This window comes from Antechinus flavipes, chromosome 1 (genome assembly GCF_016432865.1).
Source record: "Antechinus flavipes isolate AdamAnt ecotype Samford, QLD, Australia chromosome 1, AdamAnt_v2, whole genome shotgun sequence".
Lineage (NCBI taxonomy): Eukaryota > Metazoa > Chordata > Mammalia > Dasyuromorphia > Dasyuridae > Antechinus > Antechinus flavipes.
In genome coordinates this window covers 726,625,814-726,643,100 of record NC_067398.1, presented here as the reverse complement: position 1 = coordinate 726,643,100, position 17,287 = coordinate 726,625,814, and the positions used below count along the sequence as shown (strand labels likewise).

Below are 17,287 nucleotides of genomic sequence, written 5' to 3'. Positions count from 1 at the left end.
AAATTGTGGTGGTGAACATATTTGAATGATTTGACATGGAAAAACTGGATAGGAAGATTTCAGAGAAGCATGGGGATATGGAAATGAAGGGAGATGGATTGAAGTGAGTAAAACCCAACATGAATGACTCCCTCAAATACTAGTGATCTCTTCAATTTGAACTTCCTTGCAACCATGGAGATGAATGTTTGTGTCCATTCTGTGTGTTTCTTGCCTATTATGTTTCACATAAATTAGGGAAATTTGTAATTTTCTTTCTCTATTTTGGCCCTTGATTTAGCTAATGGTATCATAACTGTGTTATAGAATGACTTTGGTAAGACTCTTTTTTCCCCAAATACTTTATATAGTATTGGAATTAATTGTTCTTTAAATGTTTGGTAGAATTCACTTATAAACCCATCTGACCTTGCAGATTTTTTTCTTAGAGAATTTATTAATGGCCTGTTCAATTTCTTCTAAAATGGGACTCTGGGGAGGATTCTGGGAAGATAGAGTATAGGATGATAAATTTCAAACTCTCCAGGTTTCCACCACAAATAGAACAAATTTACTCCTCAGAGGGAACATAGACTGGAAAAAAATCAAGAAGACTTGGGGAAGAATAAGGATCCTCCAGATACAATGTAAGAAGATCTGTAGGAAGTGTTCATCCTGGGGATTAACCCATGTGAAGTGCAAATATCTTCAGACTAGCTTTGCACAAACACCAGGTGGGGAGCTCTGGGACTAGTGGGGTTTGGCTGGAGCTAAAGCAGGAATCATAGAAACTTTCTTCTCTGGAATAGAAGTCTGAGTCTAGGAAGACTGAGTGAAACTGTGCTGATTAGGAATTCCAGGACCAGTTGTATTGCAGAAACTCCGTCTTGGCTGAGAAGGAGCCAGCACACCAGATGAGTGCAGAGAGGGTAGTGGAAGTGTAAGGAAACTGGCTATGGACATTTGCAGAAGGGTGGAGTTTTGGTAAACTTTTTAAAATTTTTGTCTACCCCTAAGCTGTGATTAGTAGAATTTGCTATTAGAAATAAAATCTCTTGGGAATATAACTGATATTCTTTTGAGTTTTGAATTTGATTACTTGATCATTAAGTCAATAACCCATTACTTGAGAGAATTTTTATAGGCTACTCAGAGAAATGTGACCCTGAACAGGTAGAGATCTCTATCTGGACAAATGTTGGGAGCTTTTGCTCAAGGTGAGATTCTTCTGACTCAGTTTCCCAGTTCTCTTTCTTTGTTTCCCACCTGATCATTCCTAAGTCTGATAAGGTAGAACTATTATAATTGGATATCAAACTAAACTAAGAAAGCTTTATTTTGTCATGTGTATGTTCCCAGGCTGAGGCCTGAAGAACTAATTCTGATGGTATTATTATATGCTGGTATTTTCCTCCTATAACAAAGTTCTATGATAAAAGCAAATGGTCAACACAAATTCAATTCTACAATATCTTGTTTTCAATCTGAAAATATGTAGTTACTGTATCCTAAATAATTTGGTGAATGAGTATTTGATAGTCACCTATTTGTTATAGATACATATAGGATGTTTGTGTGAAATAAAGTCCTTATAGGTTTCCAAAATAATGTAAAAATAATTAACGTGATCATCTGTAAGACCTGTTATTTTGTTGTTTTTTGAAAGTAAAGCTAAAAATCTTTAACATTTGTATATATTGTGTATCCTGTGACACAAATGTTTCATTACATGAAAAGTTGCTGAATAATCTACATTTGGCTCTCTGCATCTTATAGCAGTCCTTGTGGAGTTATCTTTCTGTCTCAGATCACCCTAATCTCTATTTGTTAGATTCATTTTTTGTTCTAGATTTTGGTCAGTTACAGGTGCATTGGCCAACTTCAAGGAGCTGAACCATTGGACTCTTAAATCGGTTCCATAAACCGATGGGACTCAACTCTACACCCATGCTCAGCAAAAAGTAGTTTCGGAAGATGAAATCATTGCCCTTGCTCCCAGAGGACTTTGGGCCTCATTGGTTTGGAGAGAAACTGGAGATGATTAATGAATGGACCCCAAATTATCCAGTGTCTGGATAGGTTTCCTGTTACAATGAATTTGGGACTTAGGATGGCACAAATTTTCACAGCTCAGATATAGGATTCCATGATGCTCCTTGATAATATACTGTGGAGCACGTTTTAAAATACTCCGTTTCCAACTACAGATATTGTTTTAAGGAATTGCACTAGAATCCAACTCATGATTTGAGTATGTTATACATTCAATTGTATATGTTGGATAGATAATTAACATATGTGTTACATATATGTGTATGTATACACATGTGTATTATATAATAGATATAATCTATTGTATTAACTATTAATTAATGATATAATTAAAAATCCAAATGTATATATGTTGTAAAATGTTACAATTGTGTTCTGTCCCAATGTCTTCTATTTCAGTATCTTCTAATTTGCTACCTGTGGTGCTTGTTACTGAACACCCACCCTATGTATTGGTGCCTATGAAGATCCTTTTGATGTTATCTCAAGCTGGTTCACCTGCTGACCTGTACCAGGAAAATTAGAAAACAAAGTAGGAAAAGGAAAAATTGTTGGATTACTCATTGTTGAAGTTCTAGCAACTACAGCAATTATTATACCACTGGCTATTTCAGCTTTACCTCCTAACAGAATTATTCAGACTGCCCAATTCATAAATTACTGAAAAATGTATCATAAGCTCTTAAAGAACAAATTAATATAGATGAGTTAAAACAATGACCAAAGTTAATGGAACAATCATTAATATGGTTAGATCATGTAAACAATTTGGAAACTTGATCACAATTAATTTGTGATTATAAATTCACTCATATATATATATATATAACTCTATAGATGGGATAATGATACCATCAATGTGACATGGCGCTAAATAAGGAACTGAATAAATGAAGCTATATATAATTCAAACCTCACTTGGGATATATCTGAATTAACTACTTTAGCTATGTATACATATGTGCATATTTGCATAGGAACTCTCAACAATGCAATGAGGATTCATGATGACATGTTGTCTTCATTGACATGATACTAAGTACAGATTGAAAACATTCTTTAAATATGTCCAATAAGAAATTTTATTTAATTTGAAAGCATATGTTCTTGTGATAGAGGGTTATTGTTTCTTGGTTTGTTTTTTTTTTTTTTTCAACAGGATGACATGGCAGAATGGGAAGGGAGAGAAATCTATTTTTTCTTGTAAAAAAAGAATTTGAATTTAAAAAGTGAAGTAAACCAATAAGATTTTCCTGACTACATAAGTAAAAATAAGATGAAAATAATGCCACCAGAGTTTGCTATAAGGACCAGGGGAGACATTGACAAGTGCTTAATTCAGTGCTGATTTTCTTCCTTCAGTCTTGGCACTAGATTGACCTCTCACCTACTGGCTGCCAAAGGTAGCTCCCTCTCCGTTGAGCTTATCAGCTTTGGTAAAAGAGCCATCATCCCTTGGAATGCTGTCCTTCTCCTGTTACATGGTTGGGTCAGTTTTGTTTTCTTTCCTGGAAGGTGAAAAGGCTGGTCACAGAATTAGACTTACACAGTGGACAAAGACTCCATGTTCCTCCCTCTGAGCAGTATTCTGAGGAGCTCTGAACAAGCTAGCATGTCTAACTAGAAAGCTAAAAGGCGAAGAAATCTACCCCTTTTGTGTGACCCTAAGCAAGTCACTTAACTGCAATTGTTTCAGAAAAAAAAAAGTCTACCTCTGTGAAATTAGGGTGCTTCAGGTAGGACAGAATTCCCAAGATGATGTATTCCTTTGTTGTACTGAGCAGAACTCTCCTGTGAAAGCAAGAGGAGCCTGGTGTTCTCAACCTAAGGAACTCTAGTGACTTTACAAAAGGTCCTTTTTAGGTTATACTTAAGTAAATGTTTTGTTTTGTTTTTTAATGTGTGGAATTGTAATATTCTCGCCAAAATGTAATGTTCTCTTGTTGGGTTTTCTTGGGGGTCTCTGGGATAGTCTTCATTTCAGTTCAGTAATCACCACAAGTGCAGTCAGGTGTTAAAGTCCAAATCCTTTATTATCTCTTTCAAAGTCTTGTCTCTTTTCTTGGGGCCCAGTTAGCTTTCTTATAGTCTAGATCCTTTATTATCTCCTTCCTGCTGAGCAGTTTTCTGGAGAGCCTTTTAGTCTGGCCTTGGTCTTAATGAGGGAAGTGCAGGACTCCAGGCCAGCCACCAGGAAGATCGAAGATCGAATTGAATTTCTCCCCTTGGTTCTGAGAGCTTAAGCTCCTGCCGCCACTCCTTTGCCTTCTCTTCAAATGTCTCTAGTTCTCTCCAAATCCCCTGGTTGAGACTTCTAGCTTATATGTTCTACACTGAGTATAAACCTATCATTATATCACTAAGAAACCATTATTTGTTGTAGAATTAAATCAATCATACTGAACCATATTAAACTAGATAACTATTGTCTCTATCAATTCCACTTAGTACCTTGTAAGCATCCTTTGTTTCAAGTTCAGAGTTCTGGCCCATAACATCTCCCGCTTTCTTTTGTTTTTAGAATAGAGGGAGGCATGCTCTATGTTCTCAAGGAGATGCAAACCTCAAAAAAGGAGACGATCACGCCTTCCCTGACTGCTCAAAAAAGGGTGAAAACACCATAAAAGGAGGTGATCATGCCCTCCCTAATGTCTCAGGAAGTGAGATGAACACCCCAAAGAAAATGAGAAATCAAATCAGATTAGTGGGTTTCTGAAGGGGCTCACTTGAAACAAGGTGTATTACCAACATGGGAGGTATTACACATAATTACATAAATTACATAAGCACATAGCAATATAACACAGGCTAGTAGTGATGAATCAACATGAGGAATTATACATGTCCATAAGTCCTAGAACTAGTTCAAAAGGAATCTTTTGTCCATTAGTTCATGCAATCATGCTAGCTCTTACTTATTATCCAGGAGATATAATATCTGATTCAGCCTACTCAGTAGGTGTTGTACAAAGAACTGCCACAGCCCAAATAAAATTTGCAGTTTCTAATATTTATCAGCTCTTTAAGGAACTTCAAGAGCAAATGAGAAAGAATCCAGGTAAGATTTATAGCTTTCATGTCCACTCACATAGTGGACTTTCAGGTCCTATTTTTGATGGAAAATCAAAGGCAGATAGCCTTTTAACTATATTATACAGTACTCCTTTATTTGGAAGCCCAGGAATCCCATTCTAAATACCATCAGGCTGCTCGAGCTTTACGTTTACAATTTGGGTTAACAAAAGAGGAAGCTAGGAGCACAGTAAAAGCCTATACAGCCTGCCTTCCTTTCCATGCTCCTACACTCCCTCCAGGGATGAACCCTCGTGGCTTGAGACCCAATGAAATCTGGCAAATGAATATGACTCATTATAAATCTTTTGGTTGTCTGTCTTTTATCCATGTTGTAGTAGACACCTTTTCAGACTTCACTTTTGCAATACCAGTAGCAAGAGACAGCCCGAGTGGTCACTGAATTCCTTATACAAGCTTTTGCAATTATGAGTGCCACAAGCAATAAAAACAGATAATGGACCTGCATATGCTTCTAAACATTTTGTACACTTTTGTGTATAGTATAAGATCTTACACACCACTGGCATACCTTTTAATCTTCAAGATTAGGCAATAGTAGAGAGGAGAAATAGAGGCATTAAGACACTCCTCCCAAAACAAAAGAAATGGGGAGTCACAGGTAACCCTAAAGAACTTTTAAATTTAGCTCTCTATACCATTAATTTTTAAGTTTTTGATAAAGATGCACTGGCTCCAGCAGACAGGTTTTATAACCCAACAGAAGAGCAGTGTCCAGTGTGAGCAGCTCCAATGTAATTGCCAGGTGATGAGGAGAAATCTAGAAAGTGGTAACTAGAAGGGATTAGATAGATTAACTACTTGGGAGAAATGGTTTGGTTGTGTTTCTACAGATGGAGAAGGAATCCAATGAGCACCTGTAGAGAGATAGAAAAAGAGAAAAACCTTGAAACAAAGGAGACCTAAAAAACATCTGACACTGAAAGAGCATGGCTGATAATGAGACTGTTAAAGAACTTTAAAACCAGCAGGAATCATTGGATAATAGATTCCTTTTGGACTATTTCTAGGACTTATGGACATGTATAATTCTTCATGCTGATTCATGTTATTTGTTACATCACTACTAGCCTGTGTTATATTGCTATGTGCTTATGTAATTTATGTAATTATGTATAATACCTCCCATATTGATGGATTTGTGTATACCTGTTTCGAGTGAGCCCCTTCATAAACCCTCTAATCTGATTTGATTTCCCATTTCCTTTGGTGTTTTCATCTCCCTTCCTGAGAAGTAAGGGAGGGTGTGACCACCTTCTTTTTATGGTATTTTCACTTCTTCTTTGAGCAATCAGGGAAGGCGTGATTACCTTCTTTTGGGGGTTCTCGTCTCCTTGAGAAGTCAGGGAAGTCATGACCACCTATGTTCTAAATCAAAAGAAAGCAGGAGATGTTAGAATCCTAGTGTTAACTCAATGGAATTGATAGAAACAGTGCTTATGTGCTTGGGTTTACACCTTTGGAGTTCACACCTTTGGGAGAATTCACACATTAGAGATGAGGAGTTCACAAGTCAGGAGATATCTAAGTTTACACCATCCATAATCCCACTCTCTCAGAGGAGAAGTCAACCTTTGGGTTCACACCTTTAAAAGATCATATATAAGAAGCTCTCAGTCTCAGCAAGAATCAGTTGGGAGATTGAGAAGTGAGGAGTCGAAGTTGAGCTAAAGGCAAAGGACAAGCAACGAGAGTCCTTGGAACCAAAGAAAGCTAACTGGACTATTTTGGAAGAGACAATAAAAGATTTGAACTTTTATCAGCTGGCTGCATTTGAGGTGATTATTGATTGGAACTGAAACTAAGGCTGCCTCCAGGAACCTCCCCAATAACCTGTTCCCAGAGAACCATCATATTCTAGAAAAGAAGAGAACACCACAAGAATGCACTCTTAAATTAGTTTCCCAAGACCCCAGAGGTACAGAAACAAAATTTCAACCCATGTCATCTGACACCAAAATAATTATTTTTCCATTCTACTGGGAAGGCTTTCAAGTATGTGATCAAATAGAAAAGAAGGCTACAGTATGCTTTTAAAAAGCCATCTGCTCTCCCTAGGCATCTTTAATGTTCCTATCCTGTAGGGTTATATCAAGGGAAGCTACATATGGAAGGCAGCAGCAGCACATCATCTCTGATTTTTCTCTCCCTAATTCATTTTCCTTCTCATTTTATTGCCTTTATGTTTTGTCACAGATCTAGCAAAAAAAAATTAGATTTTTATATAAAACCCTTTCTATATTAGCTACATTCATAAGATTTCTCTCCAGTGTGAATTTTCTGATGTCTAGTAAGAGTTCCCTTTGCCGTAAAAGCCTTTCCACATTGCTTACATTTATAAGGTTTCTCTCCAGTGTGGATTCTCTAACAAACAATAAGAGCTCCCTTTTCTCTATAAGCCTTTCCCAAATTGGTTACATTCATAAGATTTCTCTCGAAGAGGAGATTCTCTGATGCATATTAAGAGACTCTTTTTCTGTAAAAGCCTTTCCACACTAATTACATTTATAAGGTTTCCCTCTAGTATGGATTTTCTGATGTCCAATAAACTTACCCCTCCATGTAAAAACCTTTCCACATTGGTTACATTTACAAGGATTCTCTCCAGTGTGGTTCTTCTAATGTACAATAAGCTTTCCCTGTTTTGTTAAAGTCTTTCCACATTGGTTACATTCATAAAATTTCTCTCCAATATGGATGCTCTGATGTCAACTAAGAGTTCTCCTTCCTCTAAATGCCTTTCCAGATAGGTTACATTTATAAAATTTCTTTCCAGTGTGGCTTCTCTGATGTGCAGTAAGAGTTCCCCTTTGAGTAAAAGTCTTTCCGCAATGATTACATTTATAAGGTTTCTCTCCAGTGTGGATTCTTTGATGTACAGTAAGAGCTTCCCTTTTTATAAAAGCCTTTCCACACTTGTTACATTCATAAGGTTTCTCTCCAGTGTGGATTCTTTGATGTGCACTAAGAGATTCCCTTTTTGCAAAACCCTTTCCACATTGGTTACATTCATAAGCTTTTTCTCCAGTGTGGATGCTCTGATGTCCAGTAAGAGTTCTCCTTTCTGTAAAAGCTTTTCCACACTGGTTACATTTATAAGGTTTCTCTCCAGTGTGAGTTCTCTGATGTACAATAAGAGCTCCCTTTTGCCTAAAAGTCTTTCCACACTGGTTACATTCATAAGGTTTCTCTCCAGTGTGGATTCTCAGGTGTTCAGTAAGGGTTCCCCTTTCTGTAAAAGCTTTTCCACATTGGTCACATTTATAAGGTTTCTCTCCCGTATGGATTCTTTGGTGTCCAGTAAGAGTTCCTCTTTGTGCAAAAGCCTTTCCACATTGATTACATTTATAAGGTTTCTCTCCAGTATGGATTCTTCGATGTACTGTAAGAGCTGTCCTTTTTGTAAAAGCCTTTCCACATTGGTTACATTTATAAGGTTTCTCTCCAGTGTGGATTCTCTGATGTACAGTAAGAGATTCCCTTTTTGTAAAAGCCTTTCCACATTGGTTACATTTATAAGGTTTCTCTCCAGTGTGGATCCTCTGATGAACAGTAAGAGAGTCCTTTTCTGTAAAAGCCTTTTCACACTGGTTACATTTATAAGGTTTCTCTCCAGTGTGGATTCTCTGATGTACAATAAGAGCTCCTTTTTGTCTAAAAGTCTTCCCACAATGGCTACATTCATAAGGTTTCTCTCCAGTGTGGATTCTCCGATGTACAATAAGAGCTCCCTTTTCTCGATAGTCCTTTCCACATTGGTTGCATTTGTAAGGTTTCTCTCCAGTGTGGATTCTCTGATGTACAGTAAGGACTTCCCTTTTAGTAAAAGTCTTTCCACATTGGTTACATTTATAAGGTTTCTCTCCAGTGTGGATTCTTTGATGCACAATAAGAACTTTCTTTTTTGTAAAAGCTTTTCCACATTGCTTACATTCATAAGGTTTCTCTCCAGTGTTAATTCTGTCATGTCTAGTAATAGTTCCCCTTTTTGTGAAAGTCTTTCCTCTCTGCTTATGCTCATAAGATTTCTCACCAATGTGGATTTTCTCATATTTATCACAGATCTCTTTCTGTGATAAAGGAACATCATTGATGAATCTTGGCTTGAGAGATTCTACCACAAAAGGGCTTAGATCTCTAGTACTTTCCTTAATGTCAAGTATAATCTCTCTTTCTGAAAAAAAAAAAGACAACAATAAATTGAATACAGACACCACACATATGTATTCACACACACATGTATATTTATAGCCACTTCCCTCCATCAGAAGAGAAACTTAGTTATTTCCTATTTCCTCAGTTAAAAGAAAAATCTTTAATGGACAGAATTCATCACTTAAAAATTCCATTAGCTCACATCCCAAGGATGACTGAATTTCTACTGAGCTTCATTAGCTCAGTAAACCTGTGACAATACAGAAAGTGACTTCACTCTCACTTATGTGCACAGATTAGACCATCAGTCTAATTGACCCAAATCTCAGCAGCTGAAACTAGAATTCATATTTTGTGAATGAATGACCATGCACTGCCTACAGTAATTTGCAAAGTATCTCATTCAATTTTTCTCTTAAGCTTTCATTATCTTCACATTTTGGGGATCACTTTCAACTTTTTTCTGTTACATTATCTGAGGTCACATTCAGAATACTAATACTATTTTTTGGGTATTTTATCTGAGGCCTAAGTGATTTTGTTCTGAACCATTATTTTTTTATTGAGGTAGCCATTACTTTTTTTTATTTTAAAATATATATATCATCACATACCCCTGAATATCCATTTAAAAAACACATTTTTTTTTTTTGGCTGAGGAAATTGGGGTAAGTGACTTGCCCAGGGTCACACAGCGAAGAAGTGTTAAGTGTCTGAGGCCAGATTTGAACTCAGATAGAGCTGGTGCTCTATCTACCCCGCTGCCTAGCTCACCCTAACAAACACAATTTTTTTTTAATTTAATAATTACTTTATATTGACAGAATCCATGCCAGGGTAATTTTTTTTTTACAACATTATCCTTTGCACTCGTTTCTGTTCCAATTTTTTCCCCTCCCTCCCTCCACCCCCTCCCCTAGATGGCAAGCAGTCCTTTATATGTTGGATATGTTGCAGTATATCCTAGATAAAATATATGTGTGCAGAACCGAACAGTTCTCTTGTTGCATAGGGAGAATTGGATTCAGAAGGTATAAATAACCCGGGAAGAAAAACAAAAAATGCAGATAGTTCACATTCGTTTCCCAGTGTTCTTTCTTTGGGTGTAGCTGCTTTTGTCCGTCATTTATCAATTGAAACTCAGCTAGGTCTCTTTGTCAAAGAAATCCACTTCCATCAAAATATGTCCTCATACAATATCGTTGTCGAAGTGTATAATGATCTCCTGGTTCTGCTCATTTCACTTAGCATCAGTTCATGTAAGTCTCGCCAGTCCTCTCTGTATTCATCCTGCTGGTCATTTCTTACAGAACAATAATATTCTATAACATTCATATACCACAATTTACCCAGCCATTCTCCAATTGATGGGCATCCATTCATTTTCCAGTTTCTAGCCACTACAAACAGGGCTGCCACAAACATACAAACACAATTTTTAAAGAAATGAATGAAATTATCCACATCTGAAAATATATCCCATACAGATTACTGAGTTAATCATCATGAGGCACAGAAGCCTACTGTACTTCTTTCATCTTTAGACATTCACAGTCCTCTTGAAGAATTGAGACCATGATCCAAGGAATTTTGGCCCCAAAATTTCTGTGCTACTTTTCACACAGTGCCCATTCGCACAATTTTGTGCATGCATCTATCTTGACAACTATCTTTCTGCAGTGATTTCATACCATCAAGATCAGAAACATGCTGCTTTATGAGATCATGCAGTGATCACATAAACTCTGAGGGCTTCTAAGGGCAACATCTTTCAGTTTCTCAACTTGGCACAAAATTGCTTCAAAATTCCAGGAATGTTGGACATTGAGGTACAAATGGCCACAGGCCTGAAAAGATGCTCAGTGGCCATCTCTGACTGCACCATAACTGTTCTCTCATTCATGAGTTACCTAGTAATCAGATCTTATCAAACCTCTAATCAGGAAATCAAGTTATTATCTGGCTTTCCATTCTTGTAGCAGTGCTGGCAGGCTATTTGAAAGTCATGGTCACTAGGAATGCACAGTAGAGGCCATCATGAAATCATCATGGAAGACAAAAACCTTTCTATAAAACTGACCTTGATGCTCTAATTATTGAAATGGTAAAGCTATTTGCTAATTTGAATTTATCCACTTTTTATATTACTCAGTTCTTCTATGTGACATTTTCTCAAAGGATTTGGCTGGCAATGTGGATTGGTCATTCAGTAATAATGTTGTCATTTTAACAGTGGTAGAAAAAAAGTAATCCCTGAAGAAATCCTTTCATTGTAAAGGTTATTTTGTATATTAAACATTATTTAAAAGAGAAAAAAAAAACAACCCATAAAGCAATATTTGCAACTGATTTTTTTAAATTTTGGTATTAAATCTGCCATTTAATACTATACTTGTCATGAGCTAAATAGATATGTCTCTTTAATTAACAAATAATTTTGACAGGTTAGTGTCCTTTTGGCAATTTCAGGAGAATTCCTGGCCTCAAACCCCAAACAAAGACTTCTCAGAAGATGATGTATGATCACTGAAAGGGACCTACAAGGCCATGGAGTACAACTCACTCATTTTATAGATGGGAAACTAAAATTCAATGACGAGGCCAGGTTGCCACTGCCAAAAAAAATCTGAAAAAGCATCCCAAGGCTTGTCTTTCTGCCCCAAACATAATGGTAACTCCTAGAAAGTTCTTGTAACTCTGGTATCCAGACTTTCTCCTCACTCACCTGGAGAGCAGCTCCTCAGGCCTTCTTGGTTCAGCATCCAGGGTGTTTCCCTTTGCTCAAAATAAGAGATCACATCTTCTTGGGAACTGGAAGCCCTGGGCATGAAAAGCCGTTAGGGATGAAGGAGATAAGCTTGAAATTTATTTTTCCTTAGAGAAAGGGGTAAGGGACCAGATCTGTTCCATTTTACGATTCACTGAATTACATTGAAAAATATGTGTCTATGGTCATACATTAGTACTTGTAATGCTAGTAACTCATACTAGTATTTGCCACAATATCCTCTTGTACAATCTCTTCTAAGAAAGAGCCAAACGTTCCTCCCTCCACCTCCTATCCTGTTAGACTACATTGCAGCAGAACTTTCTAACTGCATACTTGAATAAAAAGGGTTACTTGGTCTGAACAGCCTCAAGCCAAATCAAGAAGGACCTTAGTCTGGGCACCTCTTCTTTATAAATGGAGAGATTCATTCCTTAGTTTCCCTTATCTAGAAATTAAAGGGACCCAGAGTGCATTGGAGAGAAACATGGGCACAGAGTCAGGTGTACCCAAGTTTAAATTAAGCCATGGACAATTACTAGCTGTTTAGCCCTTGGGAAGTAAATTAAACTCTTTCCTTGTTCAACTCTCAATTGGGATAACAATGTCACCTTACTTGGAAAGTTAATATGTTAAACTGAAAGAATATTTTGTTTTATCTTTACCCAGATGCAAACAGCATCTTTCTTCATTTGTGTTCTTTTTAATGTGTATACCTAACCTAGTGAAAATAACTTATTTGCTAGAACTTCTTAAACACAAGGCACAGCACGTGGCAAAAAGCAAGTGAAAAGAAATGCTCATTCCCTTCCATTTCTTTCCCATTCCAAATTCCACCTCTGAAATTTGAGGGCAACAGAAAGAAGATTAAGGGCAAAGTTCATGAACTAGAGACAACAAGATGCTTGGGGTTACAAACTAATGGCTATAAAAAAAAAATTCCAAATACTAGAACCAAGCCAAAGAGCAACAGGTTGTAAGGAAAAGCTGCCTGAGCCATTTTCAGAGTTTTGACTGACAAATTCAAAAGATCAGACAAAATAACCTCTGAGATGTGTTCCATGTTTGAGATGATTCCATGATGATTTGATCTTTGACTTAAAGTTCCCTAGAATTGGTAAAAGACCACTTCAGAAGCAACAAGAGGCACTCTCAAGTTTCTATCATACAATTTAAAGACATGAAGGAGGAGCCTGTTGCATGGACACAACAGACCAGCACTTTCCCCTTTCTAAGTGATATCCCTGTCAAACCCTGTACCCTAGGGGATGAAGATATTCTCTTTGACTGCAGATACAGTTACCCAGGGAAATATCCTTACCTAGGGAAAGCAGGTTTTGGGCATTCTCCAACATGACCTCCTTGTACAGCTCCTTCTGAGGAGGGTCCAAGAAACTCCACTCCTCCTGAGTAAAGTCCACAGCCACATCCCTGAATGTCACCAACACCTAAAGCATGAGATGTCATGAAATACAGAGCTGAAAAACACTTGAAAATTAGAAACTCCAACTTTCTCTAATTTACAGCAGGAAACTAAAGTACAGAGAAGGGATTTGTGCAAAGGTCATACAATTTTAAGTGTCAGAGTCAAAAATTGAGTTAAGAAGCCAACAAATGGACCACAGAGGGGAGAGAATGGCCAGATCTGAGAATATCCTGATACTTGGAATAAGTTATCTATTTCCAACCTGCTTCATGTGACACCATGTTTCTGTTTCATGTTCTTGGATTCTGAGGGTTTTCTACTTCCTTTTTTTTCCATTTTCCTCATAATCATAGATTCACTTTATCTGACATTCTGATATTTATTCTCTATTGTGCTCTACCCTGCATGTAAAATTGCTGTTCCATTTTTCATCCTTCTTGAAAAATTCCTTCTTTAAAAAATCTAATTAATGGCCTGATATGGACTTTGAGCTCACTCTCTGCCCATGTCAGGAAGAACACGATCTGATGTTGTCCGTCACAACCAAGTCCCAGACTATGCTGTTTGCATAGAGTGACTGTGGGAATAGCACTCTTCATCAACCTCCATTGTCTAGCCCTCAAATTTCTGGGCATCTCTAAATAATCTTTGAGACATTGATTAGCAGGTTTTAGATCTGGGATCTGGTCTGCCAGGAACATTCCATGTGACTTCTTTGATCCCTCCCTCTGAGCTACCACATACTTGCCTGGCACTTCCCCTTGCTCCCCTAAGAGACCCCCAAAGGTCATATTTCTTCTAGAAAAGATGTAGTCCTGATGAAGATCTTTGCTAAGTTCTTTTCAGATCAAAGTCCACAATGGCATCCTCTGTCTCCCTCCTCACAGTGCCTTCCCTTTAATGGTGTCTTTGAAGTTACTTTAGTTAACTCTCCTTAGTTTGCTAAACTCTTTATGTATCTAGGCTGCTGGCCAATGGAATATTCAGGCACAGTGCTTCATTGAATCTTCCAAATTATTTTTCTTGGGAAATAATTGCTCTCCCAGTTCTGTTCTCTATTTCCCACACTTGGTTTTTATTTTATCTCTTAAATTTGTCTATAACCTCTTCTAAATAAACCTAACTTTTGGCAAAGAAAATGGCTATTGTAGAATTTGTCATCTGCCTATTTCTAACTAGGAATTGCTACCCTGAGCTCATCATGGTCTATGAGTAATCACATTTCACCTTTCATTTTCTTTAGTTTGTTCACTTTTGAATACTGAAGAGCATATTGCTTTTTTACACTTTTTAAGATTCCCAAGGATTGCTCCATTTTTCCCTTTCTCTTCCCTTTCTCTACTTCAAGGTCCCTTGAGTACCTTTCTTCATCTATAATAGTGATCCTCATCAAACAGAGGCGCCCCTTTTACAGATGGATAACAGACCTCTGATTCCTTACCTCCCCCTCTAAGAGAAGCTATCCAAAACCTCCTTCCTTTGCAAGTATCCCATAGTCCTCCTTTACTAATATGAAGTGGGGTTAATGCACTCCCAACCTGCTTTGAAGGAAAAAGCTCAGTTATCTCCTCAATTCTCACTGGCTCTACTCTGGGACTTTTCTGGCTGAGCTCTCCACTCTATCTTTGAATTGAGGGCCTTCTTCCCACCCAGTTCCCTTTCCCTCCTTCTGAGATCTGTGGTCTTCTTTTGTGAAATGCCAGGTGAAGGAAATAGAAAACTAATTCTTCCCACCCAAAAAATAAAAGAGAAAAGGCAGGAAGGAAAATGTACAAAAGTGAAGGATAGCCTAGGGGAAGTGAAGTGACCTACAATTAATATTCAAAGAAAATCTGCCCCTTGCTGAAGGCAAGTGTACTAAAGAAAAAGACAGCATGCACATGGATTTAGACTCCCAAGAAATTCCCCAGAAAGACACAACTAGTTTTAAAAATGGACCCAATCATGAAAGAAATTCTGGACAGAGAAAATGAAATTCCAATGTGAACAATCCACAGATCACCCACAGAAAAACCAAACCCAGAACCCAAAAACAAAACGCAGGGCTACAAACTGCCAGCCTGGCAATGGTCACCTTTAGCCATTCAATTTAGAAAGAAAAGATCCTACAAGCCATGAGACAGACCTTCTCATATAATGGAACTGGAAGACATTTGGAATTTGGAACAGTGGAAGACAAATGCAAACCAAGGAGATAAGGGGAAGGGATAGAAGAATGGGTTCCGGAGAGCACTGGAGCTGAAGGTACAGTCCAGGGTGACCTATCCTGCAGATGGGAGCTGAAAACTAAGGAACAAAAAGTAAATATTCCATAGTAATGGGGAGTCTAACATCCAATAAAGGAGACAGAGAAGTAGGGGTCAGATAGTAGGAGGAAAGCCAGAATCATGTCCTAAAAACTTAAAGAAGAGAGAGAACCATAGAGAAGAGAATGATCAATAGTGTGAAAGGCTGGAGCACAGGAAAGAAAAATGGGGATTGAGAAAATGAGCTCCATGGATTTGGAAAGAGAAGAGCAACTGGAGAGTGAGGGAGGAAGGTGGAAAGGCTGAAAAGGTAAAGAAAGGAAGGAAGCCTAACTTTGGAGGTGGGAAGGGGTTCCACTGAGCAATACTCAGGAGTATTAGAGGAGATAAGGAACTTCACTCTGAGGCTTAGGGGGTTAGTCCCTGAAAAGGCAGGATTAAGATTTCCAGGAGAATGTGGAAGAAAGATAAAGGAACATGAAAGGCTAAATATCAAGTGTCAATGTACCCAGCTATGGAGCCATGTTCTCCCTGACAGCTGCTGTGATACACAGTATTCTGAAAGGAAGGAACCATGGGAAAGAGGAATCAGTGGGGTTGACCTAGAGCCAGTGGCAGAAAGCATCTAGAGGGCAGAGCTCAGACTGGATACCTTGGAGGCTTCTGATTGTATGAAGGGTACAGGGAAAAGAGAGAGACCAGAGGAGTAGGAGGGGCTATGATCTAGAGAATGAGAAACTAGCTAAAACAAAAAGGGAACTTGGACAATGAGGGGAAGGAGAGAAATCCTTCTAGGAAAGGGGGAAAAATAGATAAAATTAAAAAACTAATGAACAGGACAAGTTGAAGGGCAAGAGAAGAAGGGAAACTACAAGAGAATGAAAGGGGGAAAAGAAATGAAAAAATATGCCATGAGATGAAAGCAGAAAAGATGAACAAATGTTTAAAGAAACTGGAAGTAAAAGATTTATGGTATGTTCTAAATGGAGAAACAGAGGAATACGGATATTTCTTTGTCACATAAGAAACTTCTATAAAAATTAACCACTGGGATACAGAGATTCTATGCACAAATGTAAAAAGGCAGAAATAATTCATATTTCCTTTCATTGTGTAATGAGATAACAATGAAAATTAATTCAGGCATCACCAACAAAAGATACAAACTTAAATGCACTTTTACCAGTGACATATTAAGTAATGACTGAGAGAACAGATCTCAGAAGTTCTGATTTTGCAAAAGAAGGTGAGAACAATTAAACAACATTCCCAAGCTCTGCTGACCAGATGAGCTTCTACATGGAACCAAGGTCAGCCTTGTCTACTCAAGCTCAAGAGCACTGGCATCTTTAATGAATGCCCTATTGATGCTGTAATTAAATATATCTCCTTTTATTGCAGAATGGCCTAGGAATGTCTGATTTTTGCTTAGCATCTAAATTGAATATTGGCTTCAATCATTTCCATCCCCTATATTGTTCCAGATAAAGCTAGAACCTGCTCTAGCCCACAGCATACTGAAGAAACTGTCTGAAGTACATGGCACACAACAAGGCTTCCTTGTCTCCC

The 17,287-nt window shown here is 37.8% G+C and overlaps 1 protein-coding gene across 2 annotated transcripts; it reads right to left on the bottom strand.

Annotated features, from left to right (window-relative positions):
- Positions 1-3,086: 3,086 nt before the first annotated feature.
- Positions 3,087-11,469, bottom strand: LOC127545914 (zinc finger protein 260-like). Of its 2 annotated transcripts, XM_051973427.1 has the most exons (3): positions 7,679-11,469; positions 6,435-6,492; positions 3,087-5,981 (listed from the first exon to the last, which is right to left on the bottom strand). In XM_051973427.1, exon 1 carries the CDS (start codon positions 9,387-9,389, stop codon positions 7,833-7,835), a length of 1,557 nt encoding a protein of 518 aa, XP_051829387.1. In that variant the 5' UTR covers positions 9,390-11,469; the 3' UTR covers positions 3,087-5,981; positions 6,435-6,492; positions 7,679-7,832. The 2 variants fall into 2 exon arrangements, with proteins under 2 accessions (XP_051829387.1, XP_051829386.1); XM_051973426.1 differs by having other exon boundaries at positions 6,435-11,469.
- Positions 11,470-17,287: the final 5,818 nt, after the last annotated feature.

Coding starts and splice junctions, on each gene's coding strand:
- LOC127545914 (XM_051973426.1), bottom strand. CDS start 9,389: ATGGAGGGAAGTGGCTATAAATATACATGTGTGTGTGAATACATATGT.